The following is a 22,101-nucleotide window of genomic DNA, read 5'->3' as shown; positions in this document are numbered from 1 at the left end:
TGTGGTTAGCCAGTTGTGTCGGAGGAACACTGTGTGTGCCCAATCCCTGCCAGGTGTTACGCCACTGGCATCTTTTCCCTCCTATTATATTCAGCAGGAAGATACAGAGACCTGGATCCACCAGCAAGTGTCTGAATAGTTATTATGGGCAACTTAAAGATTCTGCCGCGGCCTTCTCAAACCAAAGCTTAACAATCCATCATTGGCTCCTACTATCCTTGCAATGTTAGAGCTGGGTACATGGCACAGAGGGCCCAGCACATTCTCCCACACTAATGTGTCAGCTCTGCATGATCTTTGGGTGTAAAGCAATAAATGGTCTTAAAAAGGACAAGTCAACCCAAAATATAATTGTTTGCCTAATAAAAGAAAACATAATTCTAAACAACTTTGCAATATACATTCATTACACATTTGCAATAGTTTGAGTTATCTGTATATATAACTGCTATTAGAAGTAGTGATTGCCAGTCCTTTTCCATTCTCTGCCCTGGTGGCTCTGGCATATTAAACAAAGTAACACAAGGCAGCAGACAGACCTGACTTGCTGGAGGAGACCGACCTTTGCAACTTTGTTTAAAAAGTAACCAGAAGTAACCAGAAGTTGAGCAAATGCTGCTTTCAGTAGCAATTACATTTAGTCATAACTTTTAAAGCACTAAACATTTTCAATAAGTTCACATAGGAAAGTTGCTTGGAATTATGTTTTCTTTTATTAGGCAAAAAAATGTTTTTGGGGTTGACATGTCTAGTAACCCATAACAACCTGTCAGCAGTTAGCATTTAGTTGTTTGAAAGTGAAGATTTTGGATTCTATGGGTTGCTATCATTTAAACATGAAATAAACCCAATAGGACTGTTCTGCCCCAATAAGGGGTATTATATCTTAGTTGGGATCAAGTACAGGTACAGGTATAGGACCCGTTATCCAGAATGCTTGGGACCAAGGGTATTCCGGATAAGGGGTATTTCCGTAATTTGGATCTCAATACCTTAAGTCTACTAAAAAATCAATAAAACATTAATTAAACCCAATAGGATTGTTTTGCATCCAATAAGGATTAATTATATCTTAGTTGGGATCAAGTACAGGTACTGTTTTATTATTACAGAGAAAAGGGAATCATTTAACCATTAAATAAACCCAATAGGGCTGTTCTGCCCCCAATAAGGGGTAATTATATCTTAGTTGGGATCAAGTACAGGTACTGTTTTATTATTACAGAGAAAAGGGAATCATTTAACCATTAAATAAACCCAATATGACTGTTCTGCCCCCAATAAGGGGTAATTATATCTTAGTTGGGATCAAGTACAGGCACTGTTTTATTATTACAGAGAAAAGGGAATCATTTAACCATTAAATAAACCCAATAGGGTTGTTCTGCCCCCAATAAGGGATAATTATATCTTAGTACAAGGTACTGCTTTATTGTTACTGAGAAAAATAAATCATTTTTAAAAATTAGAATTATTTGCTTAAAATGGAGTCTATGGGAGATGGCCTTTTGGTAATTCAGAGCTTTCTGGATAACAGGTTTCCGGATAAGGGATCCCATACCTGTACCAGCACTCTGACATGAGCAAAGTCTTGTTAAGCTGGCCATTCACCGAAAGATTCGCTCATTTGGCACGGTCCCACTTTGAGGTGGCCGATATCAGATTGATCCAAACGCTTGGCCTTTAGTCCAAAGTTTTAACCTAAGCACTTGGCCTCTGCAGTTTCTGTGGGGACCACTTCCCAGTATAGCTGATGCTTGATGCCAAAGTTATTACCGTATATACTCGAGTATAAGCCGAGATTTTCAGCACTAAAAAAGAGCTCAAAAAGTAATCTTCGGCTTATACTCGCGTATATATGGTAGATGCTGATATAATGCTGTCCTAGTGCGTAGCCACACGCACCCCCCCTCATGGCCGGATGAGCGTGCATGCATGACAACACACGCGCATGTAAAGGGGAGGGGTTAGGTACTCGCGCGCGACGTGCCTGATGTTCCTGTACTAAGTCAGTATGACTGACGCTATGGTTTGCTTGGGAGAGCACGGGCCAGCGCCTGGTGCGGCGTGGACTGGTGGATGCCGACGGCGCGACATAGGACTGTGAGTACTCCGGCGGCGCGACTTAGAGTGACAGTGCGCGGGTGACACTCGGGGGGTTGGTGTTGTGGCTATTTGTACCAGTGATGAGCATAAGAGACTTAATGCTCTGCACTAGGCCTGGACCAGTATATGATATCCCTAGCATTAAATCTATGTTAAAGGGCACTAAGAAAATAAAATGCTATTTTTACTGGTTTACAGGTATCTCTGAAATACTGGTGGGGTTAATGCCAAACAGATTATTTATATAAAGTAGTCATGCCCAACCTAAGGCACTTCAGCAAAACGTGAAGGGCATCATTGATATCAAGCAATGCTGTGACCTTCTTGCCTACTGTACCAGCTTCCCCCTATTCTTTCTACCTGCACTGGCAGCTCAGTGGGGCCCACAGATGCAGGCCCAGCTTATTGGGAATAATCACTATTAACTAACATCCCAAGCAAACTATATAGAACCAGCATTAAATATATACACTCTGGTATATCCTTGCTAACATATCTACAGCCATCACATATCTTCAATTGCTTCTATTGCCCTATCTTTATGCAGCCAACCAGTATTGGCCAAATATAACACATTAACACAAAACAGTCTAGTCAAAAAACTAAAAGTCATTTGTGGAAAATGTCCCAAATAATAATAATTAATAACAATTAAAGGGCCAGTAGGATGAAACTGAAGCTTATGCAGAAATGCTTATAAACACATTGCATTGCCAGGGGCTGGCTGGTTTGTGCACAGGGCATTTTTGTGGCACTTGGCATCACAACATCCAATACAGTAGTACAGCATATCAAAATCAGGAATTGGCACTGTTGTGTGTTCTGGGCCAAGCTATTGGAAGAAGCCAGCCAGCCCCCTGGGCAGCGCCATGACAGAAAGCCCCATTACTGCCATTAGACAAATAATTTGATTACTGAAACTTAACAGTAGCTGCTGCATTTCCCACCCTAGGCTTATACTCGAGTCAATAAGATTTACCAGTTTTCTTAGGTAAAATTAGGTACCTCGGCTTATACTCGGATCGGCTTATACTCGAGTATATACGGTAATAGGGAAGAATTCTAAAAATATAGGGGTAATTTTTTTTCCAGAATAGTTGCCAAGCCTGTGCCCATGGAGGCGAGCAGCTGAACTTTGCTTTGTTTGTTTTCCCTTTGGATTTAATTAGAGTTTTGGATCCACTAAAACAAGGAACTCCTTAAAGCAGTGGTGTTGAGCGCTATTTCCTTTTTATTCTTATTTGTGTTTTTGTGCTCATGTATTCTTCCACGGACACATTTATAACTTGTGAGCGTGACTGCGCTGTGTTTCAGAAGTCTGAAGGCACAAACCAGCGTTGTTGACCTTGCCGTATTTAGAATGGACAGGAAAATAGTTTTTTTTTAGGTTAAAATGTTTCCTCCCCGGCATGATGCAGGTTTGTGCTGTGGGTGAGAGTGGGAAGGGGCAGAACAGAGGCTGAGGATTGAACAAAACACTGGGCTTGTCTTTGTGACCCATCGTATTGCACCCCCTGCACCAAAGCACGGGGGGGGGGGGCATGGTGGCCAACCAGGTTGTCTAGGGTGTCTGGTCGGCTTGTCCCTCCCCTGATTGCACCCCACTTGGATAATTGGGTAAAGTGTTAATATACCTGTGAATATTAGCAGGTGCCTAGGGCAGCACCGGACCTAAATACGCCTTTAGTTTGTTACATGGTTTATTGTATTGGTGGTAACTTGGTTGCAGTAGTGGGGCAGTGTTTAATGGGGAGCTCCACCCAAACACAACTTTTTGGAAAGCAAACAGTTACCTAAGCCCTGCCTCCTGTTCTCCTGCTGATCTTCAGCCTGCATCCTCCCAGTCCCACAATTCTCTGTACACGTGATGTCAATAAGGAATGGAACGTCACAGTGCAATGTATTGTGGGTTATGTAGTTCCTACATGTCTGTAAGCTGTGAAAAAGTTGTTACTATTTGTAACGTCAGTGTTTTAGTCCCTCCTCCCCTGCCAGGATTTCAAATAATACAGAAAGAGAAGAACTTTTTAGCACCTGGATTTCAGCATATAAAATGGTATTTATTCATACCCTTTGAAGGAACAGATTCCAGCCATAGGCATGACTAGGGGTTTCTGGGTTTTGTGGGGCTCTTTAACAAATTTTGGTTTAGAAGTTGGCGTTCCCCTTTAAAAGCCTGAGCGGAGACTGTTATAGGGATTCTGAATGTGTGGGTGTACAGTATATACCGTACAGCATTTATATTTTTAGGCTTTGTATTGTATGTTTTGGCCAAAAAGAGAACCTTATTATAAACAAATACTTAAGGTTTAAATAAACAGATTCCTAAAAACAAACAAGTTTCATTACTGGGCTCTGAAATTAAATTGCCTTTCTCCAAGTGATGGAGTAAGAACAGGAGGGACTAGTAGAACAGGTTTACTTTCCCTATCTGGCACAGCGACAGCCAGACAATTTACTTTACCAACCTGGGAGTGTAATTATTATCCAAGAGAAACTGTATACAAATAATATTCAATATAATAGCATGAAGTATCTGGACAAATATCTTAAAGGAACAGTAACACCAAAAAATGTAAATGTAAAGTAATTAAAATATAATGTTTGATTCAGAAACACTGCTATAAGTAGTGGGGGCAGCCTTTCAGTTTGAAAAAGGCTCAGGTTACATAGCAGATAGCAAATCAGCTCTGTAGAATATAATGATGTTCTACAGTGCTTATCTGTTTTTTATATTTATCCTGTTCCATTTAGCCCAATTTCAACTGCCTCCATGGCTACACGCTAGCTTTGTTTGTATAAACTACATTAGTGTTTCTAAAGCAAACACGGTTTTACCAGGGCCGAGCGACAGGACATTGTATTTTAATTATTTTAAAACACTTTTGGTGTTACTGTTTCTTTAATCTGTGAGAGTAAGCAGGGCCCTACAGGGCTAGCCTCCCAGGTTTGCTAATTATGTGCACAGAAAAATACTACATAATATATCAGCAGAGGTTTTAGATTGTAAGCTCTTTTGTGCAGGTCCAGCTTTACGTCCTGCATCAGTCAGTATATAAATGTATGTTTAATGAATATAACCCTTCCAGAAACAAAAATAAAAATGTTTTAATTACAAAATTGCATAAGCCTTTATGTGGCTCATTAAAAACGTACTTGTAAAGAGAGTTTTAAGAGAATAAACTGTTATTTGGTATATTAATTATAGGTCCAGAGCATCCTGGAGAGTAAGGGCTATAAACCTTTCTGCCCCTCAGGCTACCCCCTGCCACCCCAGTCAGCAAACCACTTTGGAAATGGATGCCCTTCAGCAGTGCCTCTTACATTATACTTTTATTTATGGCCTGGCATGTTTTTCATAGCCAACACCCATACCTCACCCATAGGAACCATCATTACTGAAATTTTAATTAAGATTAAAGGCAAAGACATTACTGTATGTTTCTTTTTCCACACTGCACACAATCTGTAGGCCCAGACCAATGCCCCAGAGCTCAGTCCTGTGTCAGAATCATGGGCAGTTCTGAGCACTGTGCTGCCGCATTTCTCAGCTTATTCCCCCTAGCTGCATAATGCAGAATCTATTAAAGGGGTGGGTCACTTTCAGATTAACTTTGAGAATGTTTTTAGAATAGTTTTGACTTATTTTTTTTCTTTCTTCTGACTCTTTCCAGCTTTAAATAGGGGTCACTGACACCAACAGCCAAAAAGCTATTGCTCTGTGAGGCTACAATTTCATTGTCATTTTTACTTTTTGTTACTTTATCTTTTACTTTTGGCCTTCTCCTATTCATGTCTCTCTTTCAAACCACTGCCTTGTTGCTAGGTTAAATTGGACCCTAGCAACCAAATAGCTGCTGAAATTCCCAACTGGAGAGCTGCTGAGCAAAAAGCTAAGTACTGGTTTATAAAAGCTAAACCCCAAAAATAAAAAAATGAAGACTAATTGCAAACGGTGTCAGAATAGCACTCTCTGCATCATACTTGCTGGAAAGAGCGTGTTTGTTGCCATGTTCCTCTTATTACCAGGGGCACAGAGGCGCCCGTTAGCCAGAGCAAGAATCCAACTCAAAATATAAATATTTCAAACCAACACATTCCCCACTTAAGGGCACCACGGCCACTTCCCTGCTCGCTTTTTTTTTTTGCTCAGGCCGACAATTTTCCGCCTATTGTTCAGCAAACATCCTGTAAGTCACCTACTGAAAAGAAACCATCATTTAACGAGGAGATTCAAATAAAGAACTTTTTCCTCCCCCTGTCATTACGGGAAAATAAGCATTTTTGAGGAGCGTTTTTTCCGCTAACATTCAGCCTTATGGAGCTGTTGCTTGACACAAGGCCTGGTTTGGGTAGAAGATGCTCGGTGTGTGCATGGGTGCCGTTCAGCAATCAGACAGAAGCGCGCTGATTAAACGCTTGTGCATATTTATGTTCCCTGAGTAATCATGCCGAGCAAGTTGCTATGGTACAATCACCAGAGACTTCATCAAGATCCAGCACCTTGTCCTCCCTGATCTTTAAGCGCGTCATGCAGGGTGCTTAGCGGCACCGCGGCTGTTGTTGGGGACAGGTAACTCTATCGCTTGCAGGTACATATTGGCTTTATGTCTTTCTCAGTGCTGCACTTGTAATGAAACCAACATCAAATTACTCATTTTTATTCTGTGCTTTTGTAATAATACTTATTTTCATCTAGTAATTCACCGGTTACAGCACTGTGCTCACAAGGATGTAAGTAGTGAGAGATTCTTGTGAAAGCCTCGCACAAATCTTATGATCTGCTTACAAGGGTGTGACTGTTGGACAATGCACTCCCCATTGTGAATTCATACTGTTACTTGCTACTGGATTTATCCTATGTAGTAACAGGCTGCAAGCCACAAAAATGACCAAAATGCAAGTAACATTTATCCACCAATCAGACACTTGCTTTGGTTATTCTAAAAGCACTAAACTGATTAAAGCTTATTGATGATTGGTTGCTATGGTTTATTGTACTGTAGCAACTTAGCGCATCATTGCATGTTATTTTTGTGCTCTAGTCAGTTCAGTGCATACAATGATAGAATACAGAATTCTCCAATGACCTGTATAATAAATGTATAGGTCTCTCTATAATTATAGGTGAATTTTATATTGTGCTATTTTACTGGATTGCATAGAACCTAAACATATTTGACTTTTTATTATGTTTGTGTTTTATTTGTTTCACATAAAGCTGCCAAATTGGTGTCCCAGGTTCAGTTCCAGCCAGGACTCCAGCAGTATTTGCATGATACTCCCCCTGTCCCCCCAGAGATGGTTCTTGCCGTGTCTGGGTGTTTTTCCTCCAACACTCTCAGAACCTACAGGCAGGTTAATTGCATGTAGTGTGTGTGAACTTCAGGCTCTGCTGGGGCAGGAACCAATGTGATTGGGGTATAATCTCTGGAAAGTGCTGCGGAATATGTCAATGTTATATAACTACCCTAATGCTGTGAGCAAAGTGCAATTTCAGATGCAATTGCCATGTTTTCCCCCCCCCCCCCCCCAGAGTTCATGCATCAATGTGTGCACAATGCAGGCATTGGATTGGACACAACTGCGCTGCATCTGACTCTTGTGCGCTGCGTATGGCACAACTGCTCCCAATTCCTAAAAACGGACACAAATGTACTTGCCCTTCACCATAATCGGACCCAGTGGTGCCAAATATTTTTGTAGTCTGCCTGGCATCAGTTCTGGTGTTCTCCCCCATCAGTTCTAGTGTTTGACGTATGAATGATGTCTGTGCTTGATTCTTTAGCTGCAAATGTGCTCAGGCAACCGTCAAACTATTGCCTGGTCAGAGGGTGACGGTACTGCTAGCAGGTGAGGGTTCAGCAATATTTTTCTATGAGAGTCTGTGATGTATGTACAAAATTAACCATTATGGAATTAGTACTTTATATAGGTATGAGATCTGTTATCCAGAATGCTCAGGACCTTGGGAAGATTCTGGAATATGGATCCATACCTTAAGTCTACTAAAAAATAATTTAAACATTAATAAACCCAATTAATAACCCAATAGGATTGATTTGCCTCCTATAAGGATTAATTATATCTTAATTAAAATCAAGGACAAGGTACTGTTTTATTATTACAGACAAAAAGGAAATGATTTGTAAATACTTGAATTATTTGCTTATTATGGAGTCCATGAGAGATGTTCTTCCTGTAATTTGGAGCTTCCTAAATAGTGGGTTTCTTGATAATGAATCACATACCTGTATCAAAGAGAATTGTTTCCTAAAATGGGAAATTATACTCAGTTCACTTACCAGTTGCAACCAATCAAATGTTTCATTTTTATATTCTAAAGATGGCCGTTCACAGGGCAAGTTGCTCGTTCGGCTAGGTCTCCGAACTTTCCAGTCTTTATGATTGCTCAGCTGGTGGGGTAGAGAGTGTTTCTCTCATTGGGTTGTGCAGCAGGACGTTATTACCTGGGGCAGTCTGTTCCATTGCAATCTGCTGCTGTATTGGTGTTGCTGAAACTTTGCTCATGTTACTGTAAATCCCCAATATGTCTCCATTCACTTGTCTATATCTCCAGAGAATGAGAAGCGGAAGCTTTGTTTCTTACTAGAAAGAAGAGGTGATGCCATCAGATTTGAACTTGGCCTAATAGAAAGACAAGTGAAAAAGCCAAGTAGTTTGTGCCCCATCAGTATTCTAAGCATGCCCTACCTTCCTGAAGTGCCTGTGACCTTCAGTCAATCCATGCATGCCTCTTTGAGTCTTCTTTCCCCCGGCACACGGAATCGGTTAGATACAGGTATTCCTATCCGAAGGGCTGGACTTCCAATCTGAGAGTGTCTAACCTGGCCGAGCTGATACAAATCCTTTAATGTGCTTCATAATCCCAAAATAAGGGATTAAAACTAATAACCCAAGCATAAAGTCGATGTTTTGGCAGTGTGTGCTTTAGGCAGGATTTTTTTATAGTTGACCGTTGGAATTAACCAGTCTGCTTCTGGATACAATAAACCAGCAAGGGAAGAATCTACCCTGTATACAATGTATTGAATATTTCAGTAATAATGTATGAGGGCTAATGTTACTCTGCACGCAGCACTATTACCCTGCTGTGAAATTGACTTGTAAGGAGATTATAGTAATCTCCAACTATATATTTAAATGTTTGTGGTCATAACAAGCTACGTGTCATGTCTTCTGCCTGTAAGCAGTGTGATTGTTACCTGTCCTGGTTGAGGCATGACTTATTTTCATTCACTGCTGTTCTTTGCTTCAACCCCTGTTTTAAGGTGTAATTTTTTTCGTCTGGGGTGTTTAGACATTGAGATATTTATGAGTTTTTACAGTCTATAAGTTACATTGGTATATAATTCTGCTTGTAAAGTGTTGTGTATTTTTCCAGTACACTGCAGAGGCTTCTCCTAGTAGGCAGTAGTAAAGTCTATTGTAAACCATAGCCTACTAAGAGGAATCTTTGGCAAAAAGGTTGATAAAGCCACCTGCATCCCAAAACATTTCTGGCAGAACCATCTAGTAGTTAGTGATTGTGTGACCCCTGAACAGAATCAATATGGCAGGTTGACCTCTAATGCACAGACAGCTAGGTGACCAGGTTCCACATGAGCATAGGCCATTGGTTGACTAGGATATATATATACATTGGAAGAATTACCCTCGGTGTCGGACTGGCCAACCAGGATACCAGGAAAGCTCCTGGGGGGCCCTCTTGCACCTAACTATTTAGCCTATTGCATGGTCATTCCCTTTTTCTGTATGGCAATATGGAAGCTCGATAGATGGAAAAATATAGTGTGTAGAGAAAATAAATTAGGTTAGTAGAGTTTGAAGAAGGAGAGGTGGAATAAATTTTTTGAGAGCGAACCCATTGTCCAGGGTTTTCTGGTGGGCCCCTGCCATCTCACTCCGACACTGATTACCCTATACTTTTTTTTACTAGGTGAATTGATTGATTGTTGATTAGTGATGTCGCCAACCCATCAGCAAGACCATATAGTACAAATATCTGTCTTTTTGTCTATTGGGACAGTCATTAAAGCTTTTCTTCCCATGCTCAAATAACACCACCAGTTTAGCACAAGTGACCACTTTGACTAACCTTGTTGCTGTTGTGTAAACAGCACCGGTGTATGAAAAATACTTCCTATTTGGTGGTTGTATTTTCTTTTTATTTTCTTCTCAGAAGTAATTTTCCAACACGCAGCCCATTACAGCTGTAAGAGTTTAATTCTGTAGCTGTGTTGCAGTCCCTAAATGACCCAGCATTATAAAACACTGGAACGGTTTGTGATGGCAGCAGATAATTTGTATAAAATATTGCTTGCCGTTTGTATGGCTCTTATTCAGCTTCGACTTAGCCTGCCGGATTCTGCTATCTCTAAAAACCACCAGGCTGTGTATGAATGAATCAGTGACAGAGGAGGGAGGAGAATTTACTTGTGGCTGATAAATGCAAATATTCATTTAGTGGGGGTGGGAAATATTTGCATAGGAAGACAAGATTCTTTTGATAGCTCAATGCCATTATTGGGCCATGATGTGCATTTTTCTACAACAATGACAATAATATGGGTATTTTTTGTAAGCCTGACAACACATGGGGTGTATCTTTGCCTGTGTATTTCAGCTGGCAAAGAAACGCCCTAAATTGCCACATCTGTCTCCAGCTCACTTGTGTGTTAGGTGCACTAGTGAGCATATTCAAGTTACAAAGCTCCAATTTCCACACTGTTGTGCATTCCAATTAATGTGAATAGGAGGCTGGTTCCTGGGTTTCTCCAACTGCATCCTTTGTGCTACTACCCTAACATGTCAATGGATTTGCCCCACTGCTGGAAAGTATAGACAAAAACCAGTCAACACTTAACACAGACTAATAATGGCATAAGAGCTGACTTACAGTGATATGCAGGTTGACTCACAATCTGCAGGACCTGTGGAGTTTACCCTTAGGTCATGTGGGAAAGGGTTAAAATTTGGCTGACCCATTTTGGGTTGGGTGCAGGTCAGACTGATTCTAAAGTTTCCCTGTCTTGGCGGCTGCAGGAGTAGGGTAGAGCGGAAAGACGTGGGTATGGGTTGTGGGTCCTAAAATGGCAACGTTTGTTTTTTTTATAGTAAAAATGGCAACAGGTGCAGGTTAAGGTTTTGTGGTTGAGTTTTTCCTGACTGGCACATCACTGCTGTCTTTAGGAGCCAATTGTGTGGCACCACCACAGTTTTAGCAGAGTTGTAGAAGAGTAAAATGACAAAGCTAAAGCCACTTGTTTGGCACAGTCAATGAACAAACCCTTTGGTTTGGCCACCCTTTACTTCAAGCACCTACCTCAATTTTACCTAAATATTTCATGCCATCTGCTGGATAATAACCATCCGCTGAATGCTTTACATTGTCCCCATGCTAAGCACGTAGGCTTCAGATCTCGATGAAAACTTTAGACTTGTAATGTTGTGTTTTTGATTGAAATCTTAATAAAGTGCAAGACGAGTGGCCAGGCTCTCACAGCTCCTGAGCAGAATGAGATCTTTTCCTGCTGAATGATCATTTACACCTTTTCCTTTACAGGAGCTGCAGTTTGAAAGGCTCACCAGAGAACTTGAGGTGGAAAGACAGATCGTTGCCAATCAGCTGGAAAGATGCCGAATTGGGGCAGAATCACCGAGTATCGCCAGCGTAAGGTATGGTGCTGCCATGCATGTACTGCTGCCTTGGGCAAGGGCCAAGGGAATTTTCTCAGCTTTGGAACAGTATATAACATTGGCTGTATTCTTAAGGGTTACTTAGTGCCTTCCTGGGCTCTTTCTCTACATTTGCTACAGAGGGGCCCCATCATGTGTCACAAATGACTATTTCCAAATGTGTAATAACAGTGTCAGTCCTTAGCAGTAGTCCTTTTCATTTCTTTCGGAAGCTCATCACGATCACATTGACCTGCAGCAGTTAAGGCGTTAATGAACTTTGACAAAGTAATTAGCCCACATTCAGGATTACAAATTGGGAATCAGTGTTAACTCCCAGACTGGGTCTTAACATCAATTCCCCCATTCTCTTGTAACACTTGGGCAGATCCGGCAGTTCATCCTGATTGCCAGGGGACCAGGCCAAATTATCAACTTTAAAAGGCCAATAAGGTCCTTTGGGACCCATCACTCATTGAGTGCTGGTGACGTGGCAACCATTCTTAACCGCAGAGAATGGCACATAGGGAGAGTGTTTTGCGGTTTGTGTGATTCCATTGCACAGGTTTGTATATCCGCCCCTATTATGACTACACAAATTGATGTGTATATGAAGAAATCCTGTTTCATTCAACAACCTCTGTACATTTTCTGGACTGATCCACCTTACAAGGCTCAGACAGTTAATCCAGCTTCCCCTTCCATCAGGCAATACTTCCTATCAACTCATCATGTCACTTAAATTATTGAAAGATCCACTGCACTTAATCTGCTGTCAGAAAGGTGTACACCTCCGAGGGAGGCAGTTTAAGGGATCAATAGATGCTCTGCTGCCTTTGCAGGAATAATTTCACTCAACTGTTTATGTGTAATAAAAAATAACTGCAATATTCATTAATTAAACACCAACTACAAGAGATTCCAAAATATTAAATCATAAAGTTGTGCACCGAGGCTCCTACTACTGCCATCTGCATTGCCCAAGAAGGACTCAACCAAACTGCATAAACATTACAAGGCCAAGCGGAATATATATCCAGGAATTGTGATTCAGAGTTAAAAAACACCGTGTATACTCCCCTTCACCGCTGATGAAGATGTGCTTGTTTGTAGTTGAACAACAGCTGGCGGGCTGCGGATATGGCACCCTCTTATGTATATCATTGGCCCTGGATGTGACTGTAATTTATAGATTAAAAGCCCCTAATTTAGTCCACATGGGGGCCACCTAGCAAGGATTTCTGTAAGCATTTATTATTGTGGTGCAAGCATGTGGTTATGACAACCTGACTGTTATTCTGGTAATGCCAGCTTTATAGACAAGGCTTGAAATCCAAGGCCTATATTTAAAAGGCCTGCACTAACATTATCTGAGTAATATGCCCTTTAATATATTGCAGTTTCCAATAAATGCCGGCTGCCGTGTAGATGAAAGCAATAGGGACTCAAGTATTTACCGTTCTGTGCTCGCCACATGTGGCTATAATCAAAGCCATTCCGGTCTCTGCTTTTCACCGACCACAACACAACTTTCTAACCACCGCACAATAACCTTCATTGAATAACCTCAATCAGAACGGGGGCCTGCTCCAGTAAAGCCTAATCAATTCTCAAGTGCCGTTTCTGAAACCTCAAGAGGCCAAGTCAAACGCCACAATCTCCCAGATGAATTTAAAATGAGTGTTTTTAGCATCAACAAAACACTCTTGCGTATTGGTCCTTATCGCAGAGCTAAGTGTGTGACTGCGCCCGTGCCGACGCAGCATGGCCTAACAGCTGAGCTTTTTTCCATTTTGCTTTTATTTGTATTTCCTTTTATTGTTCTTAAATGCAGTGCCATTATCAGTCTCTTCTGCCCTAGGGCTTCACATCGCTGCATTTTATTGGTAGATGCCACATTACTTGTTTCACTTCAGGCAGTAGCGCTAAGGCTTTTCCATCGAAAATTTTACTGCTGTAGGCAATGTCACATCATTGTGTTCCACTGAATGGAACAGATAGTGTTCTATTTAAATAAACAACTCCTGCTTCTGATGGAACTGTTTATGAAACAGGGCTGCTGTAACCACTGGCTCGTGATCTACTGGTAGATCCTGATCTTATTTTGTGCTCCCTTGACTAAAGAGAAAACTATATTCCCCATTGATTACTTGTTTTTTGCATAGGTAATTACAGTGGCATCCTCTCGGCACAATATATTTTTATATATTATACTCTTATGCAGAGGGGAGGGCCCGGTCCAACCCAGGCAGAGCTTAATACAAAGTTAGGATCCCATATTTGTTTGTTCTTTGTTTATTCTAAATACAGCTTCTTATAAAATAATATCCAATTTAGTCAGTTCTTTAAGAGTCAAAAGAGTCAGCCATGATTTATCTATGGTTATTTTGACAGCAGTTAATATTTTTGCTTTAAGAGCCCTGATTTAGTAGTCAGTATCAGGAATCACACTGTCTTCATTATAGCACTAGGGTAGTACAGGTCTGTCTATGGAGAAAGCTCAGCTCCTCCACAGTAGACAATATAGGATCTCTCTAAAACTGTGTAGTCTTCTTAGGGTTTTACATTATTCAATAGATCAGAGTTGTTGGTACAAGAAAGCTAAGCAAACGAAGAGAAACTAAACCACAGTAGTTTTACATTATATTTTTTGAACACAGAATACTTGGAGGAAGGGAAAACTGCATAAAATGAATTAGGCTTCCAATAAAGTTATTAAAGGAGGGTATTGTATGGGACATTAGTATTGCTTTCATGGGCACATCCCCTTCTGTATGAGATTCTTTCCCTTTCTCAGTAGCTAACAACACCCTTCTTATGTGTGCTTTTTTCTATGCTTGTCCTGGGGGCCTGGAAGACAGTTTTACAGAAGTATTTTCTGTTATTCCATGTCCTTTCCTCTTGCAGAAACCCTGCTTGCTGTGCCGCCATGGCTGCTGAGATACAAGCATGAGCGCCGCACAAACTCTGATACTTAAGCTGGGGGCCATTGTTGCCATCTTCTTTCCCCCCCTTATCGAACACTGCACTCAGTCGCCGAGCCGCTTGCAGCCATTTCTAATTATAATCCCCTTCATTGCCATGCCGCTCACAAACATTTCTGCCACAAGTCAATTTAGCCCAGGATGTAAAATATCCATACAGTAATGGTCCCCATCAGCTGGAATTAAAAATGCATATCTTAATCTCCTGTAGGACACTTCTTGCTTAAGGTATTTGCTTCACTCATTTATTTCCTTTATAACAGGATTTTGGTTAAGCCAAGCAGACTGGAACAGTAGGTAACGCTCTCGGCTGGCACTCGCGCAATTCCTTAACCCACTAGCGCCTCTGGGGTGCACACTTCTCTGGGCCTAGTCTGCTGGCAGGGAAGGCAGGCTGATGCTGAAACAATGCTGAGACAATAGATTGACTACCCACGGGCAAGGGGGATCTCTACCCACAAATTATTATTATTTTTTTATATATTTTTTTTTAAATCTTTCCAACACACATTAATCAAAATTCAGCACAAAGCCAAAAAAAATAACTCATTTAAGTAAGAAAAAGGATGAAGTGCAGGGGCAAATGCATGCTCGGGGCTACCAGGTACAACTCTAGGGACACAGGCTTGATGCAGTTTACATGATATTACTAACCAACAAGGCTCTTGCCCAATGCCCAGGTTTGGGTGTCCCCTTTAGGGGACAGGGTCACTGACCCCTTAATTCTCAGATGCAGAGTTGGGCAATGAGTATCAGACAATACCCTGCATTCCAGGGTGGTATTTACCATATAGGCACCAGGGGAGTGACCCTCAGGTGCCTACATGGTAATTAAAATTTGTGTGAATGAAGCCCCTCTCCACCTGTCAATGTGTGGAGTGAAGTCAGGCCCGGATTTGTGGAAAGGCCACAAAGGCCTAGGGCAGAATTTTAGAGGCGCTTCCAAATTTGTTCTAAAGTACTGGGGAACACACGGGAGATTGGATAGCTCCTTTAAATCCCCCGCCTGTGGTTTAAATCCGGCCTTGAGACGCGTCCAACAAGTTTGGCCTCATTGCCCAAATGAGAGCTGTCTAACTGCTAGTCTAGGGCTGCCCAACTGGAGGTCCATGGGAGGGTATGACCCTCTAAAGGATAATTAAGGCCCCCAGTCTTCTCAAAGGCTCCATAGTTACTGTATGACCAGTGGCATAACTACCATACAGCAGACCCCACAGCCGTGGGGGAAAAGGGGGCCTTGGCTGCAGGGCCTGTTATATGTAGTCCCCCTTGCAAAAGAAGTTAAATTCACAGTGAGCCGTGGGCAGGCAAGCGCCGGATAGTGAGAGGGCGTAGAAGGGTTTTTCATGTTTGCCTGTTGAAGGCGCCACAGGGCCCCCTGAAGATTTTTTTTTTTTTTTACGAGGGTCCCAGCCGGTCATAGTTACGCCACTGAGAATGACAAAATGATTTTAATCTAATCTGGCCTTTGAGTATGTTATATTAGAAATAATTAACCCGGCACATGTAATAAGACATCACTGAGCTAGTTGGCACATGGTGCAGTGCAAATGAATGAGAGCAACTGGGGCAAGTGCAACACGTTCAAAGCCACATTCTGTCTGATCATTATTCTCTGCAGAACTCTGCGTAATGCCCACGGTGTGCTTCCCCTTTAAAAGAACATTTCTCCGTTACCCTTGTTTTCTTGCTGCCTCTGCAGGGAGATATCCGGCGCTGATAAGGGTACTAATGCAGCAACCGATGAGGTAATCCAGAGCGCTCCGCAGGACATCCGCAAAACTGATTTATTCTGTCCATTCAGATAGATAAATTACCCTGGCTGATGTCCCACGCTGGGCTCTGCTTTACCTCTAATAATCACTGCCATTAGGAATGCGGCAGCAGAAATTGCCGGCAGGCAGATGGGCTCCAAATTGGCGCTGGAAGGAACCTATAGAAAGGTACTTACAGTGTGTTGTTTATTGGATGGGAACATCAAAGCAAACAGGCCGTATCACATTCACGTTCTGGGTCATAAACTGAATATAACGTAAATTAGACCTTAGTATCATTTAGACAGTGGTATTATAAGTACAAATTTGATTACATTTTAATTTTTTTAATCTTTTTATAATTATTTACATTGTATTTGCCTTTTCTAGTTTGGCCAGTGACTGTGGTAAACCAGCAGGTAGACGGCATTCAGCCTGATTTTATAATTGCTAGGGTGGAACAGTCAGATGCGGATATAGGGACACTGATACTGTATCTGTGTTATAATGCCACAACCTATTGTGCTGCTCCTGGCCCTTTTTTGGGGGGTGGAGGGGGGTGACTAGAAATATTGCCCTCCTGAACTTCAGCTTTTGGGAATATCCTGGGCGCAGACATGGCCACCCCGGCAGTAAAAGTTGACTCACCCGCTGCTGCCAGTAATTTGGACCCAAATCTCAACTCACCTCTGCCTTGAAATGCGGTGAAGTATAAAGGTAGACATACACAGGCCGATTGTAGCTGCTGATATTGGTCCCTTAGACCAACTCGGGAGCTTATCGGGCCATGTATGGGCACCAATGACGAGCCTGGCCGACTGATAACAGGCAGATATTGATCGGCAGGTTAAAAAATTTAGTCGGATCGGCTCGTTGATGTTGTCCCTGAACTGACTGCGCCCATTACCGTCGTTTTAATTTGATCGTTTGGCCCTGGGCCAAATATCAGGAGAAGATCCGCTCACTTGGCAAGATCTTGACGTGTATGGCCACCTTAACCCATTAGAAGCAGTCCAAACATGTACACTGTCATAGGTGTGTTATGGGCAGAGCAGGGGCGTGACTGAAATGGAGTGGGCGTGGCCACAAAGCACTGGATCTGAAAGTGGTCTAGGTTTGTAGTCTCTGGTATCATGAAAAAAAATTCCTGGAAAACTGAAGTAATTAATAAAACAAATCTAAAAAATCAACAAGAAATTAAAAAAAAAAAAAAAAAATTTTTTTATATATATATATAAGAGCCCTTGACACCTCCCCCCCCCCCCCCACCTTCCCCAGTGGCTCTATTGGCTTCTATGTATGACACCTTCCCTTTGTCATTATCCCATCCTCACTGGATCCTCATTGGCCACAATGTAGACCATACAGAAAGTTTATCCGCAGGTGAACTTCCCCTTCAATCAGCAAATCGAGACAGCAGAAGGAATCCTTGTACTTATGCAGAAGCGAGGTGCCTGCGTGAGATCCCATTAACAGATATAATCGCACCTTACGTCGTTAAGTGCAAGGCTGATGTAATTAATTGTCCTATGTCATTAGTAAGGCACGTTGTTAGCGCCACTGTTAATTAGCACTCTCTGGTGAAAAAAAAAAAGTGCAGTTTTTGCAGTATTTCTGCCGCCACGGAAGTGTAATCATGTAAACATAATTAAAAAGGAAAACAGTACTCATGTGATGTGCTGGGGAGACATATGGCGCACTAACAAGTCTTTTCTTTTGTACAGCCTTAATAAGTGCGTGGGTGGGGATCGGGCACAGTGCTTGCCCAAGGCTTCATTGCAATGGAGTTCATGAGAAGCTTCAAAGCCTGCAACTGTGTAACCCATTAGGTGCTAAAGTGGGTGCTAAACTGTTCTCAGGCCCAAGGGCCTAACACCTCCTTAGTTTCTCGCTTTTATGGTTTACCTCAATTGTTTTGCTTTTTTGGGCATTTATTTCATCGTCGGCTTTAAAGGGATTTTCTCATCACATCATTTCAAAGGGTTTTCTTAAGCCTAAGGATCCAGCACCCCCCTTGTGACATAAGCGCCTTCAGTTGGGCTCAGGAGTGTATAAACACTCTCTGAGCTGCCAAAAAAACTCTCAACCCCTCCCTTAACTTATTCCAATGTAAAATGATGGATTCTGGGACTTGAGGTCTCTTTCTTTTTAAAGCAGAGGGACTTCAAGTCCCAGAATCCAACTCTTCTCAGTGGAACAAGGTGAGGTAGAGGTTACATGAACCATTGGATTTTGGGTAATGATTCCTACAGTTATGGTTTTCTTTATATGCTTTTTTTAAGACTAATTGTATGTTTTAATGTCATGAAAGGGGATATATCCCATACCATTGTTGACTACACATGGGCTAATGTTTCAGTATAGTTGCTAGTTGCCACCAGGGGCGCTGTTGCCATAGGGCAAGTTGAGAAACTCGCCTCAGGTCGCATTGCCCAGCAAATTACCAGGGGTGGCAAAAAGCCGCTCCCGATAACTTAAAGATTTTGAAATCGGAATTTTGTCTCTTGCCTATGATTAAGTGCCCATGTGCACGAAACGCGTTAGGCTTCTTTGTTTTTAAATGGAATGAATAAAGGTTTCTTTTAAATACCATGGCCGTTCCGAGTGCTGATAAAGCCGCTTTTGCTTTCTATTGCGCTCCCTGCACTAACGGTGTGGCCCTCCCTCACCCCCCTCTGATGTGAAAAAGCTAAACGCTCCTGAGTGAGGGGGGGGGGTTCATCAAATTGGTCGCCTCAGAATGGCAAGGCCCCCTGAAGCAGCGCTTGTTGCCGCACAGTGTGTGCCAGGTACATATAAGTTGGAACTGCGGATAGGATCGGCAAGAGAGAGTAAAAGGAAGAGACCTTTCCCTTTAAGACTGTTTTCATACATAAATGGGTTTATTGTCCAACCCCAAACTAATAAAAATGCATTCATTGTAGTGATGCAGTCCAGTTGGCCACCCATTTATCTCCTGAGTGCCTTCTGTTTATTCATTTGGTCCACAGCCTCATGGTTCATTAGCTCGAAAATTGTCACATGTGATATGGCTATCTTTGTTCTATTTGCTCCATGTCTCAGGGATATACACTAGGCAGAACTCCGTCACATTGTCATCTATTCTGCCACACTGTGCTTGGTTGCTTGTAGGCCTTGGGCTCAAAACAGACATCCTTTATAAATTAGCTACAACTGGTTTGGCAAGCTACAGACCTGAGGTCCAAAGCATTTTTTGCCACCCGGCCGGCATATCTTAGTACAGGTATGGGATCCCTTATGTGGAAACCCATTATCCAGAAAGTTCCAAAAGGCCATCTCCCATCTCCATTTTAATCATGTAATTAAAATTCCAAATTAATTTCTCTTTTCTCTGTAATAATAAAACAGTACCTTGTACGTGATCCCAACTAAGATATAATTACCCCTTATTGGGGGCAGAACAGCCCTATTGGGTTTATTTCATGGTTAAATGATTCCCTTTTCTCTGTAATAATAAAACAGTACCTGTACTTGATCCCAACTAAGATATAATTACCCCTTATTGGGGGCAGAACAGCCCTATTGGGTTTATTTAATGGTTAAATTATTCCCTTTTCTCTGTAATAATAAAACAGTACCTGTACTTGATCCCAACTAAGATATAATTACCCCTTATTGGGGCAGAACAGCCCTATTGGGTTTATTTAATGGTTAAATGATTCCCTTTTCTCTGTAATAATAAAACAGTACCTGTACTTGATCCCAACTAAGATATAATTACCCCTTATTGGGGGCAGAACAGCCCTATTGGGTTTATTTAATGGTTAAATGATTCCCTTTTCTCTGTAATAATAAAACAGTACCTGTACTTGATCCCAACTAAGATATAATTACCCCTTATTGGGGGCAGAACAGCCCTATTGGGTTTATTTAATGGTTAAATGATTCCCTTTTCTCTGTAATAATAAAACAGTACCTGTACTTGATCCCAACTAAGATATAATTAATCCTTATTGGAGGCAAAACAAGCCTATAGGGTTTATTCAATATTTAAATGATTTTTAGCAGACTTAAGTTATGGAGATCCAAATTACGGAAAGATCCCTTATCAGGAATAGCTCTGGTCCCGAGCATTCTGGATAACAGGTCCCATACCTGTATAAAACATTCTTACACAACGCTTTCTATCAGATACCGTGGGCAGCGCTTAAGGCTTGAACTTCATTGGGTGTGGATTTTTTTTTTTTAAACTACAACCACTAAATAATATTGATATTTTAAAGAAAACAGTAAAAAAAAAGTGAATCCAGTTGGATAAAAGTGATGGCAGATCAGCCCAATCCTATTTGCCAGAGGAAATAAACGGAATAGGTATTTGCCTCTAAGCTTTACGTTCCTGGATAAAAGAATGCCATGTATAAATATACAAATGTTCCTTAATATCCCTTGTTGGTTTAACACATAGCTTTATGCCCATTATTGTTTCCCCCCTGACTGTAATACGGTAATGTTTCTCCATTTATGTGCAGAGTGGGGGTTAAACTGCCCGCCTTTTATTCCAATGTGTAAATTGATGTTGCGCCAAATTATAGAATGTGTGGCTGGCTAGATGCAACATGAGTCGGCCTGCACTTCATTACACACACAGGGTCGTTGGTTCCACTTCATTATTCACAGCAGAGCAGATACGGACGGCCATGTTTTTTCCTGTTAGCTCCAGCGCTTACACCATAGCATGAAAGATTGCAGAACAGATTTACATTTGTTTAACAGGCTTTAATATGCAATATTTTATTTGTAAGGGGCCATCGATGTGCCGTTAGTCGCACTAATGCAAACTGATGAACATTTCATTTTTTTTCTTATGGTGAGATAAATTAGAATTAGTTATGCTTATTTAAAGGGAAAGTAATTAAATGGCTTTCATCTGTTATTTGTATTTTTTTCAATCTGTTTTTGTTTGTTTTTAATTATGAAAACTGTTGTGCCCTTCGCAACTAGAAAAGAGAATCATTTTGGACACTGAACGTCCCTATATTATATTTATATGGATCTCTCATTAAATCCCACTCCTGGGAGCCTTTTACCAGAGCATCTCATAGACATGCCAATGGCCTATATATCAGTAACAGACAATGAGCTGACAGCGGGCCCATTATAATCTTTATGGTTACATGTAGCTTGAGGCCTAAAATGGCTAAATAAGCCAGCGTTCTACCATTTTCTGTGATTTTTGTGGTCATCTGCTTTATTGCATTGTGTTGCATTGGCAACTTCCATGAAACCAAATTAATTCCACTATAAATGCAGAGGGTTGACATGAACCAATTCCATATAATTAGTCAAAATGATGATATGAATGTCGCCAGGCAAAGTCAATGCACACCGTCTTAAAGGGAAACTATACCCCTGAACATTTTAGGTTTCCATAAAAATATTTATTATGTAAAACAATTTATATGATACATGTAAATAAAGCCTTTCATGAAAAATATATGTCTTGTGTGCTAGAGTCCTGCATGAGTTCGGGTGGGTGATCCATAGGTAAAGTGCAGGCTCTGCTCTGGAGAATTTGCCCTCCACAACCTCCCCTGGTT

At 41.4% G+C, this 22,101-nt stretch overlaps 1 protein-coding gene across 5 annotated transcripts in view; it reads left to right on the top strand.

Annotated features, from left to right (window-relative positions):
• pkp4 (plakophilin 4) overlaps positions 1-22,101 on the top strand; it is a 184,371-nt gene that overhangs the window by 87,539 nt on the left and 74,731 nt on the right. For all 5 annotated transcript variants that reach the window (XM_031892752.1, NM_001270690.1, XM_012970592.3 and 2 more), the window contains one exon: positions 11,693-11,805. In XM_031892752.1, coding sequence (XP_031748612.1) covers positions 11,693-11,805 — 113 coding nt within the window. The remainder of the gene's footprint in view (positions 1-11,692; positions 11,806-22,101) is intronic.

This window comes from Xenopus tropicalis, chromosome 9 (genome assembly GCF_000004195.4).
Source record: "Xenopus tropicalis strain Nigerian chromosome 9, UCB_Xtro_10.0, whole genome shotgun sequence".
In the NCBI taxonomy this organism is placed as follows: domain Eukaryota; kingdom Metazoa; phylum Chordata; class Amphibia; order Anura; family Pipidae; genus Xenopus; species Xenopus tropicalis.
Note: the sequence above shows the minus strand (reverse complement) of the source record. Positions and strands in the feature narration are given on the sequence as shown.